Consider the following 24,555-nt stretch of genomic DNA (forward strand, 5'->3'; position numbering starts at 1 on the left):
TGCATTTAAGAGATTATCTCCTATGAGATATCGCTTTTTATTTGACATTTTATTCAAGATGTACTCGAATTGCCATATCCTTGCCTATACCCTGATCAGGATATAACATTTCCATTACCAACTAAACTTTGAAGTTCCATATCGATAATCAAGGAATTAATCAAATATCTGAGTCAACATTGTATCTAGTTTATTGTTCAATAATAAATCAGTTCTTCCATCTCTTGCCAATTTCTGATCAAGATATAACAATTTTATTTACAACTGCCTCAGTTCAAGAAGAAATCAGGAGGTAGATTTGAAATTTGGACATCCATATAGATAATCAACAAGTTGACCAGTTAGCTGAGTCAGCATCTATCTATTTTATTATTAACCACTAAGTTTATCCTCCCATCTACTGGCAAACCCTGATCCAAATACACCAATTCCATTACCAATTGCATCAGTTCAAGAAAAAATCAGGAGGCAGATTCAAAATTTATCAACAACTATAAATCTTATTATCTATTACCAAATTTATCCCCCCATCTACTGGCAAACCCTGATCAGGATACAACAATTCCATTACCAACTGCGTCAATTCAAGGATAAATAAATAAAAAAAAAAAAATTTGCTTTTATTTTGATAGCTGATAACAGATGTCAGTACGTTGCACCGGATGAACGACATTTGTTAAGTGATAAGAACGTTGGAGAAAATCATTCTCGCTTCGATCGGCCAACGATCAAGAACAACTGGTGAAATCTACCATTGGTGAAGAAGTTTTCAGTTGAGGAATTGGACGGAGGAAAGGATTTGGGCCGAGAAGCGAATTTTAGTTGATTAGAAGATATCAGTGCGGATTTGTTGTTCAATTGGCTAGGAGGACAGGAATTTATCAAATATGAGGTGAGTGGATATTTTGGTTTATTTTAATATTTTGTGTATTTTTGTGATTTTTGCTGCTATCTTTACGTCAATAATTGGCTCAATTAGCTAGGTAGCATATCGTTGTAAGTTGTGTTATTTTGCTTGCTCGAAGACAATTTTGTTGATTTGAATCGAGATATTTGACGCTTCGTGATTTTTTTTTGCATCGTATCATTTTTTATTTACAAGTCGTTTATGTATTAACTTAAAATTAATATTTTGTATTATTTATATTTTTGTAATTTTTGCCTTTTTGGTGCTTTGATTGCTGAATTACAGTACAGTAAATTCTTTTATTTGGTCGAACACTATTTTGATAATTTGTGCCTAAATTTTTGACATTCTTATTTTAATATTAGAAATATTTTTAGCATTGTATCATTTTTGTTTAATTCCGAATTCAATGTAATGACACAATGTGTAAGAACATCGCAGTTTTTTTTACTATTTTTTTAAATATTTGAATTTTGCTATAAATCGGTAATTTAAAATCTTAAATACCTTCTGTGCATTTGCATTTACATGTGCATTTAATTTATGATTTATTTATTAGTGACTTGTTGATAAGTTTTTTTTTATAGTTTACCTATGAAATTCTGATTTGAGTTAAGATTTCGATCGTTTCAAAATTTGTTTGCTAATTTATTTATCAATCAATGTATAAATATTAGAAATGCGTTGGGATTTTGCTGTTTCATATTTTAATAGTTTCCTATTTTAATTTTCTAAGTTTTTTGTACCTTATTTATGTGAAATGTAAAATACATCCATATTTACAACAGTTTTCACATAAATTTGTCAAATTATAAGCAATTTTATCTAGATTTTTCACTTAAGTATTACAACTTTTTTCTATTTAATAACAATTATTAATTTTATTTAATTTAAATTACTCAAAATTTACTTTATGAAAGTATTTTACGTAACTCAACTAATTTTTAATAAAATTGTTTTATATATATATTATACTCGAAGCAGTTTATTGCTGCCTAAAATTTTTGATTCTATACGAAATAACATAATTTTGAATTGAATATTTAATTTCAATTTTATTCAAAATTTGAATAAATTTAAACCACCGATTTCTTGATTTTTTTGTTATGTTTATATTAATTCAATTCTAGTTTCAATTTTAATAACTGTAAAAAATCTTTTACAATTTTTTAGCATCAAGTACAATAATTCCAAGTATTTATATTTAATTAAAATCAAATGTTTATCAAAATTTTAATAAGCTTTATCGTGCTCATTAAAACTAATCATGGTAGATTTTATCTTGAATATTTTTATAAATATTTTATTTCTAGTTTACAAATTACAGTTCAAAAATTTTAACCTAGGGAAATGAAAAACTTTTAGCTTCTAATTACTTCGACCACTACATTTACAAACATTTATGCACGTCATAATTTATGCAAGCAATCATTTATTTTGGTTTAAAAACCACATGCAATTAACACTGATATGTAGATAAGCAAAATTAATTTTTAATCAACTAATTAATCTCGTAGGAAATTCTACATACTCAACATTTTGTATAAAAAAAGACGTAAAAAAAGACGTATTAAATTTTACTACGCATATTTTAATATAGTAAATAGACAAATTGAATTATTATTAATTTTTATCTTATCAATCTTCAAAAACTTTGTTTTATCATAATTTACTTGTGATTTAGTTTTGTGGTACCATCTTACGTAAATAAAATTGGATTCTACCTGCCTTATCAGAAAACTTGTTTTTGTTTACAAATTCACTATTCATATCAGTTAGAATCATGGAATATTATTTTGAAATATTAGATACAATTTTATTTTATAGTATAAATATGCAATTTATATTTTATATTTAATAAAATTTCACGTTAAGTTTTTTTTATTCTTTTATTTACAACTGTCCAGTTAAGGACATATAATAAATTTGGGGAATTTACAATGGTCAGCCGTAAAGTTTAAATTTTTTTTTATTTTAAATAACCTGTAGGTTCTTACATTATCAATCATAAATTATGTCTAGTATTGTTATTTATATCAGATTAATTGTTCATACTTCAATCACCAACTCAGTAAGTTATTGCAGAAGAGTGTGCATTAAATTACATACATGATCATGTTTTGAAGCTAATAAATATTAATTTATAATTAATTTTTCTTTTTTTTCCAGGTTGATGTGGTTCATTGCATTGCCCTGATGTGCTTGGCAATCTTTGGTCATTTTGCAGATGCCAAAAAAGCCAAATCCGACAAAAAATCCAAGGACATTAAATCTGCAGAAAAAGTCGACAAAGCAGTGAAACATCACAAGGAAAAATATTGCAGGATACTCAAAAGGGATTCGAAGGCAAAAAGGAAAGCGTGAGGTCAAGCAAACAGTGAGTTTGAAAAATAAATAATTTTAACCCTTTGCACTCCAAGGTTTGCCGCTGTAGCACCGTATGCGCCACAGCGGCGCCTACGGAGTGCAAAGGGTTAACGGCTTACTATAAAAAGTAAGCTGGGTAATAAAAAAATTTAATTTCATGATAAGCATTGAGATTCTCTAGAGCATTTTTCAAATATTGTCGCGTCTTACAACTTTTATTTTAACCTTCAATAATCTTGTTTCAAGATTTTCAAATATCTCGTTTTCATCATTCAATTACCTTTATTCAAGGATTCATCCAAAGTCATAGAAGAATCTCCAAAATCAGGTAAATCCAAACGCAAGTGCACAAACCCTGAAGGATGTTCCAAAAATGCTGCCAAGCAAGAAGTACCAAACAAAAAGCATAAAAAGGCTGTCGAAGCAGCTACTCAAGAATTGAAAAAACTACCTAAGGAAAAAGTGCAAAAAGTGAAACAACCAGCTGATGCCCAAAATGGCAAACCTGAGAAGACCCAAAAAGTAAAATCAGGAAAGAAAAACAAGAAAACTGAGGAAACTGTTGCAGCAAACGAAGAAGCTCAAGTTACCAAGAAGCAAAAGAAAAACAAGTACACCAAATCTGAAAATCCTGAAGCAACTGTACAGGACAAAAAATCTAAGAAAAACAAGAAATCCAAAAGATCTATTGAAGATACTCAACTCTTAGATGAACCTGAAATCGCTGAAGTAGTTGAACCAATAGAACAAGTCCAGGAGGAGGAATCTTGCGAAAAAGTTGAAGACCAGGACGAAACTGAACACCAAGAAAATGTTGAAGAAAATATTGATGATGAAAATACTGAAAATGAGGAAAATGTAGTTTCTAAACATGATCATGAAGAAGAGGCTTCGGTTGTGGAAACTTTATAGCTCCTAAAAGACGCTTTTTGTCAACGTGATTCACTGCATATGTCTGACTTAATTTATGTTGTAATTAAATATTTAACAAATTAGTATCTTAATATATTTAAAATTATTTTAATGTTAATGTAAATATCTAAAATTAATAAACTAGTTATATGAAAAATATATTACTTTTAATTTTGTATGTGGGATATTGAATAAACAACTTGGTTCAAATAAATTAACCAAGATGATGAATTTCAATTTATATTGCATAATCAATTTATTTCATTAATGAGTTGATTCATGACCTTAAGGTTTTCAGTACCTTAATTTTAAATTCAAATTTCACACTTTCGAAATTTAAGTAATCTGAAAAGCTATTTAAGGTAGTCCAGAAAATACTCAAGTATGAGTATTTATTACCTAGCAACTATTCAAAATATTACATAAACTTGCAAGTGTCTAAAAATATGTTTCACATTCATTTCAATATTATTAATTTATACTGCACATAGTCTTTGCATCTTACCAAATACATTTACTACTTCTACAAATCAAGAAGTTTTCTATTATCAAAATATTTATGATTAAGTTAGTTCATCCTATTATTACTTTTTTACTTACATTTGTATTATATAATTGATCACTATCACTTAATTTTCACTAATTTATTACATGAAGACCACAATGACCAATTGTGCAATGTCTGAATTGCTGTTGACAAAACGCTTTGACTGTATTTTTCGCCTTTATATATACATCGTTCGAAATCTTCACATAAACAGCAAAAGATTCCTAATCTTTTAAAATTTTATTATTAAATTAATTTTGTAGGAATAAATTGTGTTTGAAGAAATGGGATTACAAAATGCTCTAAATAGTAGAATAATTTTATATTGAAAATCTATATAATTTATCTAATATGCTTTTAAGGGCGGTTTGTCTAAGTGTAAAATCTCTTATTCTAGATCCATATTTTTTCATTTTAAATATTTTTTTTACTCCATTATTATTATTATTATATCTTACATTGCAATTTTTTTCTTCATTGAACGAAATTAACTTTATTTTATTTACACTATGATGTATATGCATTTTGTGTATACTTTCATAAGTTTTGCATAAAAATATGTATTTGCAATCACTTCTTAATGGATTTTTACCATGGTGTACCCGAGATACTTCGAAATCATCATCAAAAATCACAACTATTTTTTCAAAAGATCATTTAAAAATATCTAGTCGGACACTTTTCTGTTACTTTTTAGAGATTCTAACTAATTTTATTTTGATTTGATTTCAAGTAATGTTAACTTTAATGTAGTTTTTTATGTATTTATACAATTTGATGCATATTATATTTATCTTTGAGAAAGTTTTTAGAGGTCCTCCACATTTATCTAAAAGTAATATTCTAATTATTTTGAATCTATCTATATCTTCTTAAATAGTGTGTTTTTAACATCATAGAAAAACTAATTCTGAAAATATTTAGAATTTTCGGTTGTTTTAATAACTAGTGGTGCATGGCATCGTGTCTTAAGACATATTGCTAGAACTTCCTGTTCCAAAAACTAAATTATTAGACAATAAACTTTGCAAAACTTTGGAACAATTAGATTTTTGAAAAATTTTGAAATTTTTAAATAGATTTGATTTTTTTATATTTGGAATTTTTTTCTTTATTTTGATTTATTATGAAAATTTTAAACATTTTTTTAAACAATATTTAGCATGTTTTTTGAATTATTTAAATCGGACGCTCCTTTATCTCAAAAACTTTGATACCATTCTTGACACTTTTTGCCCCGTATCTTCGAAACGGCCAAACCTGCCTTTGCTAAAAATTAATCAGCACACTTTATCAATAGGAAAGCATGATTTTTGAATTATTCAAATCAGTTGAATAATCACACATCCATTTTTTTATGGTATGCCAAAATGTTCAGAAACCTCTGAAACGTAAACTATAAGATAACAATTTTCATTTTCGATTTTTGTGCGATTGCTATGACTTACTCTATTGAATCAAAATTCAATGTTTATTTTCATATTTAATTTATTATGTATTAGTTTGTTTTTGAGGAGCAAACAGAACTTAGGCATTTTATAAGTTGTTGTGATGATCGTTTATTATTGACAATTTTTTAACTATTTATAATATTTTTGATATATAATATTGTTATTAGAAGATAATTCTATGAATGCCTTGTTCTAAATTTGATGATATTTTGACTTTTTGCAATATTGCCTGGAAAAGCTAATTTTATGTGAAATACATCTATAGGCCAAATTTTTGTTCAACAAAATTATAATACTATGCATGCAAATAAAAAAAAAATTAAATGTTTTTAAACAACTATTTTGGTTTTAGTGATCAATGTGACTTTCAAGTAGGAGCAACCTATAATGATCCCACTTCTGTGTATGAAAATGCTATTTGTGGTCCAAAAGTCTAGCAAAAGTCATAAATATTGAAATTGGCTGTCTTGATAACATTATAGTATAATGATTTTTCATCATTTATAAAAAAGCCACAAATGTTTGGGAAAATATAAAAAAATTGGAATGCGATCTGAAGAAGATCAATTTAAATTAAAAATTTTCCATAAAGTTTTAGAGTCACATGTTTAGTATCGGCTTGAATAAAAACGATCGAATGTCAACAGTGCATTGTTGTAGTCATTCACATAATATTTGTTATCAAAATTCGTGTTTGTTGATTACTAAATGCGTTTGGATCTTGAGGAACTCGGCTCGAATTTCCCATTATACAATTCATATCGACCATTATCGTATAGTATAATCATTAAAAATTAATTATTGGGTTATAATAATTAATAGGTAATTAATAATTAAAGATATGATGATTGTAATAAATAACTAAGAAAAATCTAACCTTTGTGTTGCGCATATGCATTTAGTTAAAAAATCTTAATATTATCATTGAACATTTGAATTATTTGATTAATGTGTTAAATCAGAATACGACATATGTATGAAAAATTTTAAGTAAAAAAATAATTTTGTAAAATATTTGTTTATATCTTCAATATTTCTGGCAGTGCGTAATATTTTGAGTATTGAGTAACAAAAATATATTTTGTTTCATTAGTATAAAAGTTCTTTGAGTATTATCTTAACATCTTCTAGTGACAAGTAGTAATGATAAATTATTAACTCGATTAGTATGTAATAGTTCGATATTAAGTATTTTCTTTAATATTTTTCAATAATATTCAGATCTTTCCTGCCTTCGTTTTTTATGATGCCTTTGTAATGGATGTTTCTTTTTGCCTCCACCATTGGAGGAAACATTATCGTTTCCTGGAATAACTAATTTTCTGGCAAATGGATCCAAAGTTCTTGGTATTCCTGGTTTACAATTTTTCTGGTCCATTGGGAACAGATATTCTGTGTCGATGCCGTATTTTGGTAATTTGTCTCTGGAAATAAAAAATTGTATAAAAATACATTTCACTTCGTACAGATATTTTTGATCGTAAATCTAAGTTTATTAAAAAAATCATTAAGTTATTGAATTTTCGATAGTAAATCTAAGTTTAAAAAAAAAACATTAAGTTAATGAATCCCAGTGTATAAAAATATAAAAATTCAAATATATATTATACTAACTATAAATTTATTCCCGGTAAATATCAGTTGTTATCGGCGTGCTAGGAGTATTTTTCGGAAATAGACTAGCCAGAGCATTTTATTTTTGTACTATATGTTGACATTAATTTGTTTGTACTCTATGTTGACATTAATTTCAATTATTTTTTGTAGTTAGTCGACAAATTTGGGAATGTTCATGCAATATTATTCAATCAAATTTGGGATGCATTTATATTATAATTTTTTGATTTGCTAAAAACATCACATACGTTCGTATTGATACTCTACGTGTATTTTGCCATATAAGGTACTCTTAAAAAAAATTCTTGACTAATGATTCTATATTAGTAGGTATATATGTATGTTTTTAATAATTGTAAAAATGTAAGATTATTCTACCTGAGGTATGAAATGACATTAATTGTTAAATCTGGTTTTCGGGATAGCAAAAGTGCTGATAAATATCTGGTACTTTCTTCTTTTTCTGCACAATGCATCAGCAAAGTCCAATCCTTGTAATCAGAGTCCAGCACATATGTGTTGTATACTCCTTCATCTAAAATAATAATTTATAATTATTAAATATTTTTTAATAAATAACACAATTAGATTTATATAAAACTCTACAAAAATTAGTTGGCATATAAATCTAATATCGAGTTCATTTAAAAAAAATCTGTGGAGGGTACTTTATGGGTAATTTTTTTGTTTTAGATGCAACGCAAATGTACAAGAATATTATTTTTAATATTTTTCAAGTGTTATTGTAAGAAGATTCAGAATGAGTTAAAATGTCAAGAAAAACTAAAATAAGCAAATTGGTTATTCTGGCAACAACATAACTCCTTCTTGAGGAAGTTAATAGAATAAATTGTCTAATTTGGAAAAAAGTGTTGACACGAAAAATTCATCCAAAACTATGTTCACTCAATTCTCCATATAAACGCCTCACACAAGAGGCGAATTTCATTGTATTTTATTCATCAATGTTTTGCCAAAATTCTTCCATATTTTATTCAGACATCAGGAATAGTCAAATTTGCATTTTTAAAATTTGATTTAAACATTTATCTTACAAGTGTCTTCTTTGTGTACCCAATGTGCCATGGTGTCTGGATTTGGAATGGTCCATGTTATATTTCCTTCTAATTGTTCAAATAAAGGATCATCAGCAAACATATATGTGAAGTTCATATCAACCTGTAAATAATTTTATGTTTCAATAAAAACTGCAATGCTGGTGTTTGGAGTCGCTAATATTTGTTTAATCTTGAAACCAAAATTGTCTTCTATGAGCATTTAATGTTACTTCGAGTTCTTCAAAATTGAAACTTTATTTTTGGATGCAAAGACTATCATTGTAATTGGTTTAAATATGAGTTGCAGTAGTACTGTAAACTTGTGATTTCATCAATATATTTTGTTACTTTTTCATTCATTTTTATAGATAGATAACTTCTGCATTATTTTATTTTAGAACTATTATAAACTCAAATTTTAAACGGCAGTTTGTGGGTTTCAAGTTTTAAGTACTATTCGGCAAAGAAAAGGTGCGCAATTAACTTATATGGAATTTTGAAAATTATTTCTTAGTACATTGTACGAATTTTTTCATGTTCTTTAGAACAAAATCAAAGAGATGATCTTAAAAATTTAAATATATCAAAATTTTATACTAGACTCTACCTAAATACTTGACATTACTTCAAAACTGGATTTTAACTTAATACTTGACTTTACTATAAGATTTCACTTTACTTTAAGACTTCCACAAACCAGTAGGATTGATGAAAGTCTAGTTTTATTTAATTTGTTAATCTTAATTTTACACTTATGTCTGTAACTTACTTCTAATGCATTTTGCATAAAAACAGCCCTCATACAACTGTACAATGGTAATTCCTCAGAAGATGCATAATATTGGACAACGTACCATTGTCCAACAATTCCGGTAATATCAAAATTTCTGGCAGCTCGAACCTATAAATTAATTATTCATAAGAAATCTGTTCTAAGTACTAATATTTACATTATAAAAAATAATGTATAATGCAAAAAATAGTAAATATTTATCTATTATTATATATTCATTTGCAACATTTTTTATTGTAATTCAAAGTTGAGTAAATATTTATATAAAGGCGATATACATAGAAGATGCTATATGTACTTATGATTTACAATGTATCACTATTTTCTGACATTAGTTGCATTATATGTTTTTCAGGCAATTTTGAAATTCTACTATTTTTTGCTTCGAAACATATATTAGATCTTCTGTTTAATGGGTAAATGGATATCACTGTGTTTGACGTTAGATTATTCTAATTTTAAGGTTGAACTCGCAATTAGAACTGGAATAATTCTGGTCAAACTCGTGTGCTAAATAATACATTAATTCTATAATTTTAAAATAAAAGCATAGAGTATGTCATTTAGTATAACTTTTGGAACAGAAACTATATGACAAACTAATACTTCACAAAATCAATCAATTACTTTGACTGCAATTGTATCATAATTCTTCAACAATTATATATATATATATAATATATATATATTATTTAATTTATTTCAAAATTTTATTATTTTTTACTGACTTTCGGGCACTGACTCTCATCCGTTACAGTTTTGTAGCACTCACAACTGACAATTAAATATACACAAATTAATAATATTAATTTGTTCATTTTTAAAACACTCATTTTAGCACTGCAATGTTCCACTTTACATATTATGTTACTTTGATTTAATTTGTTTGCTATCTATTGAAACTTTCAAACTATAATTCCATGTTTTGCGATAAATTTTACAATGCGGTTATCATTTGCACCAATGATGGTGAACTCTCTGTCATAGTTTACTGATTATTTGTTCAGTTAGTCATGAATGATAGGATTTTGGGTTTAAAATTTGTTTTGAAAAATGTTGTACATATGATTCCAAAAAACAGTTATTTGAGACCATGCATCAACGAATTATAAATATTAAAAATAATATAAAATAATTAGAAAGGTCCACCATTGTTCTGGTAGCTTCCTAATTGTTATTCGATTTCGATTTGAATCTTTTTACCGAATTTTTACCTATATATTGGAAATTGATTCATAGTTAATTAAATTAATAAATAAATAGGATTTACTATCACTCACTCACAGCAGCTTATTGAACACCTAATTAACTTTGATTGCAATTCATTTTAAATTTTTACAAAAAATTTATAAATTTATAATTGATCTTGAAAATTGTAATAAGGTTCAAAACTAGTCTTTCGACTGGGATATATCGAAAAAAATATATTTTCTTGTTTTAATTAGAATTGTAAAAACATCATTATATTTTTAGTGTATTTAATACGTGATGTTCACATATTACAAAATATGTAATGAGATTAAAAAAAAATCATGATTATGCAAACTTAAAAATTTGATGAATAAATAAATTCGCGTATTCTAGCCGGCTTATAAAGTGTAACAAAAAAAAATTAACAGGTGATATTTCTAACAAATATATTCACTAAATTTCAATCAAAATTAATTCTGCAGACCGAAAAATGAATATCAATGTAGTATATATTTATCATCTCCAAAACGGAAGCTGATGATTTTAGCGTCATGGCATGATTCATATTTAGTAGACTATAACAATATTCATAAAATAAAACACAAATTAATAAACACAGTATGCAAAATCGAAAGTTTTTCAGATCAGTTATATTAAAAATTGCAAGAAAAATAGAGAACGTTAATCAGAAATTAAAAAAAAATTAAAGTGAGAAGTAACATCCGACGTATATGTTATTAAATGTATGTAGAACTTTTTTTTGTTGATTGAAAAATCATCCGAAGAGTTTTTTTTGTTGAACCATATTTGTTCTGGGCAATTTATTTAGTTTATTTTTGTATGATAATCAAATCAACTTTCTATAATTAACTAATTTAAGTTTAATAGATAATTTTCTTTTTCTTTAGAACTTACTCCAAATATTTTGGATAAATTTAAAAATTAAAAAATTTAAAGGAAATCGATGGAACGATCGGGATTAATGATATCATTTTAGAATCATTATTATTACATAAATACTTAAAATTGGTTAATAAACAAAATAAATAAAAAAACAAATTAACATAAAATATCAAAATTATATTTTTAAACACTTTATATGATTATCATTACAATGCTCATATATAATTTTTAAAGTATTTTACAGTTTTCTATTTATTATTTAAAATATTGTTGATATGATATTTTTTTTTGCAATATTTAATAGTAATATTACGTGTATGACAAGCTTCTGGAAAAGAATGATTTTTTTCGCTTTCTTTATTGAAACTGTTATTTACTTTGTTTTCGAATATAAATTTTCTAATAATTGCGACATCTTTATTTTATGCAAATTCAAACGTGCGTACATATTATTAAAAATATGCAATTAAGTTAGTGTTCATGTATCTACTACAAATTTGTATCAAAGATTATGATCAAAATTTATGAAGTTTTGTTTTTTGTCATTATATTACATTATGTACTTGCAAAATGTCCTAATTGTGAAGTCACTACACAAATGGTAAACTCGAAGGATATGAATATAAAACAAAATGGCATAAATTATATGTCAATTCCTTGGAATTCCTTATGCTAAACCTCCGATCGACGATTTACGTTTTAAGGTAAGTAGTTTTAGAAATTTAAAGTTAAAAATACTAATTTATTCTAACTATTTATAAAATGTTATTGCATTTTTATCTATGTTTTGCAGTCACCTCAAAAGTTAGATGGAAAAAATTATGACCAAAAGAAAGATGGAAAATCTGTTTGCGTTCAGAAAGCTTCTTCTGGTGGTGCTTATACAGGTAATTTATATATTTTATTTGTAATTATACACAAAAATAAACTTTTAAAAAATGCTTTTCTTTATTAAATTTGACTATTAAATAAAGGAGTAAAAATTTATCGTAAGTTGCTTTTCAAGGTGCCGAAGACTGTTTGTATTTGAATATTTACACACCAAGTTTGAAACGTGAAAATCTTGGATATCCAGTTATGGTATGGATACATGGTGGAAAATTCAATTCTGGTTCCGGAAACATAGATCCAAGTGACTTGGTCCATGAACAAGTCATTGTGGTATCAATTAACTATCGATTGGGTGTTTTTGGATTCCTGAGCTTGCAAAGTGAAGAAATTCCAGGAAATGCGGGCCTTAAAGATCAGGTAGTAATAAATTCAGAAATTGGTCATAGAGCTTTATTAGGATACAAAAGCCAATAAAACTGTTAATTTCTTGTTTATAAAATGTGTTGAAATATGAGGATCTTTCTTTCATCATTTACTTTTATTTTTTAGATGATGGCTTTAAATTGGATTCTGGAAAACATAGAAAAGTTTGGAGGAAACAAATATTCAATAACATTATTTGGTACTGATGCTGGTGCTGCTAGTATACATTATTTATTATTGCATAGAGGAGCTAGGTATAATTTTGATAAAGCAATAATGCAGAGCGGATCTGCATTTAATCCATGGGGTCTGCAGAACAAGGTTTTTGAGGTAAATATAAATAAGTATGAGGTTTATATATAATGAGTAAATAATAAATTTTACTTTACACAGCATGCTAAATTATTCTTAACTAATTTGGGTCTTTATCCCAAAAACCAAAATGAACCAAGTAAACCAAAAGAAGAAGTGCGATCAAAAAATTACGATTTCAAAAGTTTCGACACAAGAAAAATATTTGATGCTGCCGAGAAAGTACTCTCCTCTGATAATAAACTGCAGCAAATTGATCCTATTTTTGCTCCAGTTATAGAACTAAATACTTCCAAAGATGCTATAATTAACAAAACAACTGACGAAGCAATGGATTATTTACAAATTAATATGATAAAGTGGCGTCCCATTATATTGGGATTTAACGATGCTGAAGGAATTAAAATACTAAATTATGTACAAAATATTGATTCTAATTGGATGGAAAACCATAATCTAGATCAATATTTACCAAGACAAGTTGTTTATACTAAAAACCATACCGTAGATGGTAAAACAATCAATGCAGCATTGGCTGAAGAATATAAATTAGATCAGAATGATACCTATCAAGAACATTTTGTTAAAATGATGGGTGATGCTTGGTATACTTTTGGAATTTACAAAACAGCAGAAAAAATGATTAACTTAAGAGACAGTTTTAATACTTATGTATATAGATTTTCTATAAGCGATAGCAAATTGAAAAATAAATTGTGCGAGGAAAGTAAAAAAATTACTGGAGCTAATCATGGGGACGAGGTGAAATATATATTTAATAGTAATGAAATTACAGGCTCGAATAAAGAGAAACATAAAAAAATTGTTGAACTTTGGACTAATTTTGCAAAGTATAAGTGAGTGGTTATTATTGGCATATTATTAGTTGTATTATATTGAGAAATATTTTTAGTATACTAAAATGCAAACTTGCTGTTTACGATATCAATCTTATTCTGAGATTTTTTTCAGACATTTATACAGAATACTATTATTTATTTGCTTTTTTAATTACAGAAATCCCACTACATCAAGCCATTGGTATCAAATAGGAAACTTGGATGGGTTGTGGAAAACTTTCAACGAGAAGAAAGAATATTTTGATCTCAATGATTTTAAAATGCGTGATTTTAGTGCGTCTGAGTTTGGAAGAATGAAAAAGTGGAAACAAGTTTATCAGGCTGTCAATATACGACTCGAAAATAAAAAATCAAAGAAATCGTATCAATAACTTCTTGTGGTACTGCTGAAATTATTATTGGCCCACGATATATATATAATTTATTAACTTCCCGAAGGAGAAGTTTATGTTTTCATCAAAAATCCGATTCGCTAATTTTATGTTTTCTCGACGTTTCAAGCCATTCTGAATCGAATGAGACCAAATTTGGAAAAAGTATGTGTGTGTGTGTGTGTGTGTGTGTGTGCGTGTGCCCAACAGATTTTTTGCCGTAAATCGCCGTTTTCCTCAAAAAACGGCTGGACCGATTTCAAAAATTTAAAAGCCATTCGATGTATCTCGATGAGGACTATTGTTTGTCAGTTTTGTGCGACAATCGGCCAAACAGTTTCTTCGTAAATAGCAGAGAAGTGAAAACTCTTTCGTCCACGTTTTAGCCCGCAGTTATGAATCGATTTTGAAAATTCAAAAATCGTTCGAAAGATATTGGTTGGGAATCGTGCTGATTAGTTTTTGGTAGAGATCGGCCGGGCCGTTTTCTTGTAATAAAGTTTTAAAAAAAAATTTCGACGATTTTTATGATTATTTTTTTGACGGTAGATACCATAGTTTTCTAGGTCATACTAAAATATTACGGCCCTACGACAACTGGTTCAGCTTTAAAAATTCGTCAAAGTTTGCAAAAATCAGTATGGTCTTTTTGGCATTTGTCAAAATTAGACTTTTGATCGACGTTTTCTCGAAAACGCCTGAACCGATTTTAGAAATTCAAAAGCCATTTGATGTATTTCGGTGAGGACTATCGTTTGTCAGTTTTGTGCAACGATCTGCCAAGCCGTTTCTTTGTAATTTGAAAAAAAGTGTTGAACTTTTCGTCCACATTTAAGCTCATCCTACCGAACCGATTTTAAAAAATCAAAAACTGTTCGAAAGATATTAGTTGGGAATGATGCTGATTAATTTTAGGTGAAAATCTACCGAGCCGTTTTCTTGTAATTAACTGTTAAAAAAAATTTAAGCCGTTTTTCATGGAACTTTTTTTGGCGATATAGATCATGGTCTTATAGAACTTACTGTAATATTACAGCCTTACAACAAGTAGTTTAATGTTAAAAATTCGTCAAACTTTGCTAAAATTATTATCGTTTTTTTTAAAGTAGGATTGATGAAGTATATTATTAACTTCCCGTAGGGCAAGTTATAGTAATCGCAAAAAATCGAAATGAAAATTTTTGCATTTCTCGACGTTTCAAAGGTTTCTGAATATTTTGGCATACCTTAGAAAAAATGGATGTATGTGTGTGTGGTGTGGTGTGTGTGTGTGTGCGTGTGTGTATGTATGTGCGGATACAAATTTTCGTCGACGATTTCGGGAACACCGATCAACCGATTTGAATAATTCAAAAAACATTCGATTCGTATTGATAAGGAGACGTGCTGATTAGTTTTTGGCGAAGTCAGGTCTAGCCGTTCCGAAGATACGGGGCAAAAAGTGCCGAAAACGGTAACTCAGTTTTTAAAAGAACGGAGCGTCCGATTTTAATAATTCAAAAAACATTTTACTTGTATTGACAAGGCAAAGAACCGATCAAAGTTTCATAAAGGCAGGTCTAGCGGTTTCGGAGATCTAATGAAAAAAGTAAAAAAAATGCCATTTGGCGGTCAAAAATGATCATTAGACATATGCACATCAAATTACCAGATATTTTATAGAGATTTTAACAATAAGTATAATTTTGGTTTACATTCCTATGGGTTCCGTACCAATGTTTACGCGTTAGACGTCGACGCGGCGCTTACGCGGTTTGATATTTCGTCTTTATGCAGTTAAAGCAGTACGATCGCTTTGAAAAAAAGTTTAGATTTTTCAAAATATGTCAAAATAAAGAAAATTTTTTTTTTCAAAAAAAAAAAATTAAAAAAAAAAATTTTTTCAAAAAAAAGTAATTTTTTGTCTAATTGTTTGTCAAAAATCTTATTTTTTCGAAGTAATTTTTTTTTTCAAAAATGTTAATCGTTTTTAAAAAAATAATAATTTTTGGTACGGGAAGTTCCAGCAATTTGCCTTAAGGCACGATGCCCTAATTGCCTTAAGACAGAATTCCACTTACAGCTAGTTTACACATTTTTTTGATCAAGTCGATTATTTACACATATCGGGAAGTTCATGTAATTTGCCTCAAGGCTAAATACCAAAACAACTAGTTTTTCTAGTAAAACAGTAATGTAATGTTAATAAAATGTAATGTGTTACAGCAAAATAAAAAATATAAAGTAGTAGTATAAAATTCTTATTTCTTCATAACCTTGTATCATTTTCATCTCAGCACTGTTAATTTCATTTTTATATTTCTAATTACTAATAATTTAACTAAATATTTATGCATTATTTTACCTATCGATCATTTGTGTTTTTTAATTCAAAATCCAAAACCTAAAATTAACAAAAATTTATCTATATTGAAATTTGCGTAAAATAAAAATTTGCGATAAGTCTTCAATTATGTTAATGAATATTTTTTTAATTGTATTTTTTGACAATTATAAATACAATTTTATAGTGCAAATATTTATCGAGTATACTTATTTATGAATTGTTACATAAGTTTTGTATAATTATAATTTTGCACAATATTTTATAAAATTTGTGTTTGTACTATCTACATAATATTTACATTTGTATCTTTTTCCCAAAATTGTTAGAACCTATGTCATTCGATTTTTTCTATAATTTCATAATTTATCAGCACATGTTTTTATATGTCTTATAATTAGTAAACTTGGTATTGAAAGAAAAATAAATATCGGATGAATGATTACTTTATAACTAATCGCAAGCTTTCAATGTACGGTTATTTATTTAAATTATTTAATTACACTGGGGCCTCGCTTTACGGCCTAGATACGTTCCGCAAAACTTGGCCGTAAAGCGAAAAGCCGTATATCGAATCAATTATTCTAATACGTATTCATACAAATTCAATGGGATCGGTTCCAAATTTAATAAATATATAATATGGTTTATCATCAAAAATGCATTTTATTTTTTTATTTTGTTTAAATTATAAACATATTTAACAAGAACATAAATTTTACATAAAATAATAAACTTCAAAAACATTTAAAAAACTTCTGCTTGCAACTGAATGAGTTCCTCAAATGAAAGGGGTTCCCTATCAGCTGCATGTAGATCCAGCACATCAGATTCGTTTAAATCTTCAAAACCAAGATAATGTGCTAAATCCAAAATGTTTTGTCTAACTTCAGGAAGGAAATTAACTTCTGCATCGGTAGTTTTTATACATTCAGGCCATATTTTTTTTCCAAACATGGTTCATTGTTGTTGATTTCAATTTCTTCCAGGATTCACTAATGTTCTCAACAGCATCGTTGATATTATAGTTTTTCCAAAACGTTTGAAACTTTGAAACGTAAAGATATATAAAAATTTTCATTTTCGATTTTTTTGCGATTACTGTAACTTGGCCTACGCAAAGTTAAAAAAGACGTTATAGCAAAACATTTTAGGCCGTATATCGAAAACGTTCCTTAATTAAAGAGGGCCGTTATAGCGAAAGGCCGTATAAAGAGCGGCCGTATAGCGAGGCCTGGGTGTACTTAATTAATTTTATGACAATGAACACATTATCTTACAATTTTTTGCTAATTTGCAAAATTATTGATCTATTTATGAAAATAGGCTATACTAAATCTTTTTATCAAGTAAAAGTATAGCTTTTTAATAATGCTATTTAGTTAAAAAAATAAAAATTCTTCAAAAACTATTTAATTAAAATGATTCGAGCTTGGAGAGAAAAATATTATTTACTGAATGCTTCATTAGTTATTTTTCTTATCATTACTTAATTTATTTGTTAATATGTTTAACATTTTTATTGCAAAATTATAAAAAAATTTCGTAATACAAATGGAAAAAATGGCTATACAAAGTATTAGCAAAATAAACAATTATATTATTTTTTATTACGTAATTTTAACTATTTATTAAATACACCTAATTATTACCCGAACATTTTAATATGCAGAAAAATTAAATGCTTAAGCTCTAACATGAAGTTGATTTGCACATTTTTGATGTGTTCAATTTTTGAAGTTTATGCTATTTACATATATAAAGTTACCACATCACAAGGGACTGTTCAAGGAGATTTTTATCGAAATAAAGATGGTAAATCCTACGACTATTTTCTGGGAATCCCGTATGCTCAAGCTCCAACCGGAAAGAATCGTTTTATGGTAATATTTAAACACCAAGTTTCGAATATATATCATACCACTTCCTAATAAATGCTAAAAATTAGAGTCCCGAGAGCCCCAAATACTTTACCTATCATGATGGAAGGAAAGATCCAAACATGTGTGTGCAAGCACCAACATCTACATCTTCTCCAGTAGGTAATTTCATTTCATTACCAATATTTACTTGTAATTTATCGATGTGCACTGAAAATATCTGAAACACTAAATTACACAAGTTTCTTAATATTTTTAGGAAATGAAGATTGCTTGTATCTAAGCATTTACTCACCCAGCGTCCCTACATCAGAAAAGCATACAAATCTTAAGAATCCAAAATATCCCGTGATGGTATGGTTTCATGATGGTAAATTTGATAAAGGTTCAGGGAATTACGGAAATGTGAGACCAGATTATCTTGTTCATAAAGGAGTTGTTGTGGTTACTGTGAATTATCGTTTAGGTGTATTTGGATTTCTAAGTTTTGGAAACAAGCAATTACCTGGCAATATGGGTTTAAAAGACCAGGTGGGTTCGACAAGCATTATGTTTAGCTTATTATTTAAAATAAAATTAAAATGAATGATATCATTAGATATACTATTTACTGCATGCTTCAATATTAGTAACTAACATTAGATTCATCTATGATAATTAACTTCCCGTAGGGTAAGTTATTGTAATGGGCCGAAAATCGGAATTGAAAATTTTTACATTTCTCGACGTTTTGAAGGTTTCTGAACGTTTTGGCATACCTCAGAAAAAATGGATGTGTGTATGTGTGTGTGTATGTACGTGTGGATACAAATTTCCAGTCACGTTTTAGGGCGCACGGATCAACCGATTTGAATGGTTCAAAAAACATTCGATTCCTATTGATAGGGAAAAGAGCTGATTAGTTTTTGGGAAAGGCAGGTCCAGCCGTTTCGGAGATACGGAGCAAAGAGTGCAGAAAATAGAAATCGAATTTTTGAGCGAACGGAGTATCCGATTTGAATGATCTAAAAAACATTCAATTAGTAATGATTGGGAGAAGTGTTTATTAGTTTTTGGCAAAGGTAGGCCCAGCCATTTCGAAGATACGGAGCTAAATATGTAAAAAATGGCAGTTTTTGAGAGAACTAAGCGTCCGATTTAAATGATTCAAAGAACTTTCAGAAATATTTCAGATTTTATTTTTATTCTGACTATAGTTCTAATATACTTTAAACAAATAATTTCAACTCTGCAATTCAGTTTATATAATTCTTATAAATATTAGACAATTATGTTACAATATTTATAATAATCTATTTGAAAACATTCAGTATTCCTCGAACATTTCGTTACGGTGCGGGAAGTTCCAGCAATTTGCCTTAAGGCACGATGCCACAATTGCCTCAAGACAGAATTCCACTTACAGCTAGTTTCCTATTTCTATCGAAGTAGTAATTATAAATCTAAAATATCGTCTCGCTCGAAAAACTCATTACTTATATTATACAATACAAAATTTGTTTGACAAAAAATTTTGTAATTTTTTATGGTAGAGTAATCTATAACACATTTTTTTAAATTTCCACAAATTATTATTTTCCATATATTATTATTAATATAATGACAATATTATTAATATAATAAAATAATTATATCTAAATTATTTTGTAGAGTTTAGTTCAATATATTTTTATTAGGAATGGATTGTGAAGTATTATGTTCAATCACATTATCCATATATTATATGACTAGACACACGCTTATTGTGTTATATTTTTTAATAATTGAATTCATACTTCGGATATTAGTATTGCAAAAGGAGGTTTTTAGAATCGAAGTGCTCTACGATTTTAAAATACTACTGTCATTTTCCAAGCTTACTTTAGTACCTAGATATTGAAGTACATAATTTGGAATTAACCTGCAGGTTAAAGCGCTTAAATGGGTTAATGAAGAAATTGAAAATTTTGGCGGAGACAAAACTAAAATAACGGTATTTGGAAGTGGTTCGGGAGCAGCAAGTATACATTATTTAATTCTTTGTGAATCATGTCGGAGTTTATTCCAACGAGCAATTTTACAGAGTGGATCTGCTCATAACCCTTGGGCTTTGCAGCGCCAGCCATTGGAAGTATTATACATTACACAATCAATCACTTTTGAATTTTTAAATTACTGTATGAGTTTTTTTCTCTTTTAGGAAGCAAAAAAATTACTCAAAAAAGTGAACATAAATACGTATGACGATGCAAATGCAAAAGTATACCTTTCTTTGCTACAAGGAAGTACTGCTAATCAATATTCTAGCGGAAATCTTCTTAAATCCAGTATCGATATTACTACTCAAAAAGGTAAAACTATGAATTTATCACCTTTCCTACCAGTTATTGAAAACGACAAAGGTTCTGATGCAATAATAGAAAAACCTGTAAAAGAATCATCTGAAGAATTAAAAAAATCTAAGGGCTTGCAAGTAATTATTGGCTTTAATAAGGATGAAGGAATAAATTTTGCAAACGAAAATATTGGGGTAATAAATTATTCTGACGAAGTGTTGGCACTTTTTTTACCTAACGATAGTAAAGATACAACTAGTAAAGAACAATGCGTACAGCTTTTAAATAAAGCATATTTTGATAAATCCTTGTCAGAAAATGAAAAAAAAGGTCAATTTGTCAATATGATAGGTGATGCTCATTATATCTACGGAATTTACCAAACTGCTAAGGAGTTTGCAAATGCAGGAATCACTACATACTTTTATAGATTTTCATATGAGGATAATGACTATACCACATCATCATATAAAAATCTTCGTGGAGTTCCGCACGGAGCAGAATATAAATATTTATTTAGACCAAAAGATGATTTTTTCGGCAGTGGTGGGGCAAATCATCTTTCAAATCAAAATGATAGGAATGTTCAAGAAAATATTCTAAATATGTGGAAGTCTTTTGCAGATAATGGGTATGATATCTGTAGACTCAAAACCATAATATTTTGTTTCAGATTACTACAATAATTTATTTATTTATTATTATTTATTTTTTAAATATTCATAGAAATCCCACTCCAAATAAATTGCCGGCGGAATGGAAGCCACTTGATAAAGGTGTCATTTCCTATTTAGATATTGGTCAAACTTTAAAAATGAAAAATATGGATGAACAATCTCGAATGAGCACTTGGGATAAAATAATGGCTGAATGCAAAAACTAATTCTGTTTACCAAATATTTAGCCACAAACACGCGTGCTTTTTCTGTTTTCTATTATGCAATAATTTCTTTTCGACGTAAGAATTTGAACAAATTATCTGTGAAAATTAATGTTTTATAGTGAGATAATTTTGAAGAATACTTTAATATTTATTACGTTTGATTTAATTTTATTGACTTTCATTGGACTGTTATGTTATATTTATATTTATTTTTGTTATATACAAATATAATATAAAAATTTGCTAAAAATTACACTAATATGATTTTTAATAACAAAAAACTATAGTTAGGCTTAAAAAAATTAATAAAATAAATTATATTTAAAAACAAAGTAATATATTTCACTTCAAAGGAGATAATTAACTTAACAAATAAATGTTTTTGTTTTTATATATGTTATACTTTAAAAGGTGAAAAAGGTAACAAAACCAATACTTTTAAAATATCACAGAAAGAACTAAATTTTCATTATAATTTTTAATTGCTTTATGCACTTTATTATATTTATTTAATTTTTTATGCATTACTACATTTAAAAATATTGTATACTTAACCACTATAACATAGAATATTCTATATAGTAGCTCTATCTATCAGCAAGCTGAAAATATATTTAATTTTAATTAGTTCAAGGTTTTGTCTACCACCATATCATTAGATAAAGTCAATTATGTTCTTGCCAACACATATAAAACGTCTCTCGTATTATTATTATTATGGTAAACAGTTTTAAAGGTATTAGTTGTCGGGGATGACTAACATTTGTTTTAACTACAAACCATAATCATTTTATTTCTTAAATTAAAATCAATACTGACAATAATACATCACTGATAATTGTTTATTCTACATAACTCGTATAGTTGAATAATGTCATTGAACAATCCAAATTTTTATTATACATATAACAAATGAATTCTTCTTGTATTATAATTTAAAACTAACACTAAAAATAATATAAATAGTATAAAAATTTTATACTTAATTTTCTCAAAAGAATTAAAATTATCAAAGGAATTTTTCTCATGGTTTTTTTTATCGCAATTTCTGATTATTTGTTTCATGTACATTTGTGTTGTTTTATAACTCTTTTATTTTACTTTCATAAATTAATATTAAATTTCTAAAAACTTATCAAATGTATGCATTAATAATTTTCTTTAATATTGCTTTTAAAATTTTAATTTTAGGTTGACCACCCCTGCATTAGAGGAATTAGAAATTATGTTTTGATAAAGCAGTCGGCTTTTGTATTTGTAGTCTTTGTGCAGGTACCGGTTGTTGTGCACAAGTGTTTTTCTAAGAAACTTTAAAAGTAAGTTTAATTTAATATTTTCATATTTATTATTAATTCAGTATTTATTAACCAAAAAACTTATCAAATTATTTTAAAAAAATATTTTACATTTTTTATCAAACGTATCAAGGTCACCAATATTAAGAATTGTTATCGCCAATTATCAGGCTGTTTAAATATTAAATGTTTTAAAAAAATTTTAACAAAATAATTATTAGTTATAGGCAAAATTCATTAACGCTTGGTATAAACAATTAAAATTTGAAATTAGGTTCATTTAGAATTAATATTTTTGGATACACCCTATAGTTTATTATAAACATACTTAATTGATTTAAAACAATTTTAATTTTTTTTAAATGAAATAATTTAATAGTTGAAACGTATAACGTTGAAAAAGTATAATTTAAAAAAAATATCGGGCCAATTATTGATTTATTTAAATGTTAAATATTCAAAATATATTTAATAAAATATTTATTATCTAGATGTGAATTTAAGTAATACAACAAATTGTATAAATAATTAAAATTTGTAAAATCATTTATTTAGAATAAATTATTTTGGACACAATTTTATAGTATTTTATATACATATACTTATTTGATTTCAAACAATTTTAAAATTTTTTAAATGATGTAATTTATTAGTTGCAACTAAAATAATAATTTAAAAAAAATATCTGACCAATTATTGGGTTATATAAATAATAAATGTTTAAAATATATTTAATAATATATTTATTAGTTAAATTAAAAATCAATTAACAATTTGTATAAATAATTAAAATCATTAAAATAAATTACTTTGGAGTCAAGTTTATTGTTTATAAAATTATATTTATTTGATTTCAAACGTTTCTAAATTAATAAATCGATATAAATTAACAGTAACAACCAAAATTCTATTTACCAAAAATTTATTACTATGATATTCAATTATATATGAATAACAAAAATCATTAATTTTTATACAACTTTATTTCCGGCACCAATTTATTAAATAGACTTAAATATATAAAAAATAGTTATTAATTTTTAGTACTGTTGACAATTTTTTAAATATTTTTAAACAAATGATGATTACACATAATTCTCTATTTATCTATGCAATAATTATATCTACTTGAAATAATATTTGTTTTTTTGATTAAGTGACATTATCTAAAATAATGAAAAATTTGCAAGTCACTAAATTGTGATTATACAAAAATGCTTAATTGGATGATATATATATATATATATATATATATATATATATATATTATAATGATTACAATTATATTTTTTAAAATTAATTGACATTTGGTGATA

General features: G+C 26.9%; 4 protein-coding genes across 4 annotated transcripts; 3 read left to right on the forward strand and 1 right to left on the reverse strand.

The window, feature by feature from the left end:
• The first annotated feature begins 2,921 nt into the window (after positions 1-2,921).
• On the forward strand, positions 2,922-4,322 carry LOC113386739 (mitotic apparatus protein p62-like). Its single transcript, XM_026624499.1, has 4 exons — positions 2,922-2,978; positions 3,077-3,122; positions 3,232-3,284; positions 3,566-4,322. Exons 1-4 carry the CDS (start codon positions 2,922-2,924, stop codon positions 4,184-4,186), a joined length of 777 nt encoding a protein of 258 aa, XP_026480284.1. The 3' UTR covers positions 4,187-4,322.
• Positions 4,323-7,391: 3,069 nt separating this feature from the next.
• LOC113386741 (apolipoprotein D-like) lies at positions 7,392-10,485 on the reverse strand. Its single transcript, XM_026624500.1, has 5 exons — positions 10,381-10,485; positions 9,629-9,760; positions 8,857-8,980; positions 8,180-8,336; positions 7,392-7,608 (listed from the first exon to the last, which is right to left on the reverse strand). The coding sequence occupies exons 1-5, from the start codon at positions 10,483-10,485 to the stop codon at positions 7,392-7,394; spliced, it is 735 nt and encodes a 244-aa protein (XP_026480285.1).
• Positions 10,486-10,594: 109 nt separating this feature from the next.
• On the forward strand, positions 10,595-14,543 carry LOC113386742 (cholinesterase 2-like). Its single transcript, XM_026624501.1, has 6 exons — positions 10,595-10,621; positions 12,540-12,633; positions 12,753-12,994; positions 13,127-13,330; positions 13,394-14,169; positions 14,330-14,543. Exons 1-6 carry the CDS (start codon positions 10,595-10,597, stop codon positions 14,541-14,543), a joined length of 1,557 nt encoding a protein of 518 aa, XP_026480286.1.
• A 4,020-nt stretch (positions 14,544-18,563) lies between these two features.
• Positions 18,564-21,944, forward strand: LOC113386743 (cholinesterase 2-like). The gene is made up of 6 exons (XM_026624502.1): positions 18,564-18,749; positions 18,815-18,908; positions 19,006-19,277; positions 20,653-20,856; positions 20,926-21,692; positions 21,788-21,944. Exons 1-6 carry the CDS (start codon positions 18,564-18,566, stop codon positions 21,942-21,944), a joined length of 1,680 nt encoding a protein of 559 aa, XP_026480287.1.
• Positions 21,945-24,555: the final 2,611 nt, after the last annotated feature.

This window comes from Ctenocephalides felis, unplaced genomic scaffold (genome assembly GCF_003426905.1).
Source record: "Ctenocephalides felis isolate EL2017-DRISC unplaced genomic scaffold, ASM342690v1 CF-g0.4_SCAFFOLD_03571, whole genome shotgun sequence".
Taxonomy (NCBI): domain Eukaryota; kingdom Metazoa; phylum Arthropoda; class Insecta; order Siphonaptera; family Pulicidae; genus Ctenocephalides; species Ctenocephalides felis.

What these genes read in the sequence shown, in the direction of transcription:
- LOC113386742 (XM_026624501.1), top strand. Translation starts at nt 10,595, where the DNA reads ATGCGGTTATCATTTGCACCAATGATG. An exon ending in TTCTGGTGGTGCTTATACAG is followed by an intron (nt 12,634 to 12,752) that starts GTAATTTATATA and finishes TTGCTTTTCAAG; the next exon opens with GTGCCGAAGACTGTTTGTAT. An exon ending in ATGCGGGCCTTAAAGATCAG is followed by an intron (nt 12,995 to 13,126) that starts GTAGTAATAAAT and finishes TTTATTTTTTAG; the next exon opens with ATGATGGCTTTAAATTGGAT.
- LOC113386741 (XM_026624500.1), bottom strand. Translation starts at nt 10,485, where the DNA reads ATGAGTGTTTTAAAAATGAACAAATTAATATTATTAATTTGTGTATAT. An exon ending in ATGAGAGTCAGTGCCCGAAA is followed by an intron (nt 9,761 to 10,380) that starts GTCAGTAAAAAA and finishes ATTAATTTATAG; the next exon opens with GTTCGAGCTGCCAGAAATTT. An exon ending in TTATGCAAAATGCATTAGAA is followed by an intron (nt 8,981 to 9,628) that starts GTAAGTTACAGA and finishes AATTATTTACAG; the next exon opens with GTTGATATGAACTTCACATA.
- LOC113386739 (XM_026624499.1), top strand. Translation starts at nt 2,922, where the DNA reads ATGTCTAGTATTGTTATTTATATCAGATTAATTGTTCATACTTCAATC. An exon ending in ATACTTCAATCACCAACTCA is followed by an intron (nt 2,979 to 3,076) that starts GTAAGTTATTGC and finishes TTTTTTTTCCAG; the next exon opens with GTTGATGTGGTTCATTGCAT. An exon ending in GATGTGCTTGGCAATCTTTG is followed by an intron (nt 3,123 to 3,231) that starts GTCATTTTGCAG and finishes AAAATATTGCAG; the next exon opens with GATACTCAAAAGGGATTCGA.
- LOC113386743 (XM_026624502.1), top strand. Translation starts at nt 18,564, where the DNA reads ATGAAGTTGATTTGCACATTTTTGATGTGTTCAATTTTTGAAGTTTAT. An exon ending in CCGGAAAGAATCGTTTTATG is followed by an intron (nt 18,750 to 18,814) that starts GTAATATTTAAA and finishes GCTAAAAATTAG; the next exon opens with AGTCCCGAGAGCCCCAAATA. An exon ending in TGCAGCGCCAGCCATTGGAA is followed by an intron (nt 20,857 to 20,925) that starts GTATTATACATT and finishes TTTCTCTTTTAG; the next exon opens with GAAGCAAAAAAATTACTCAA.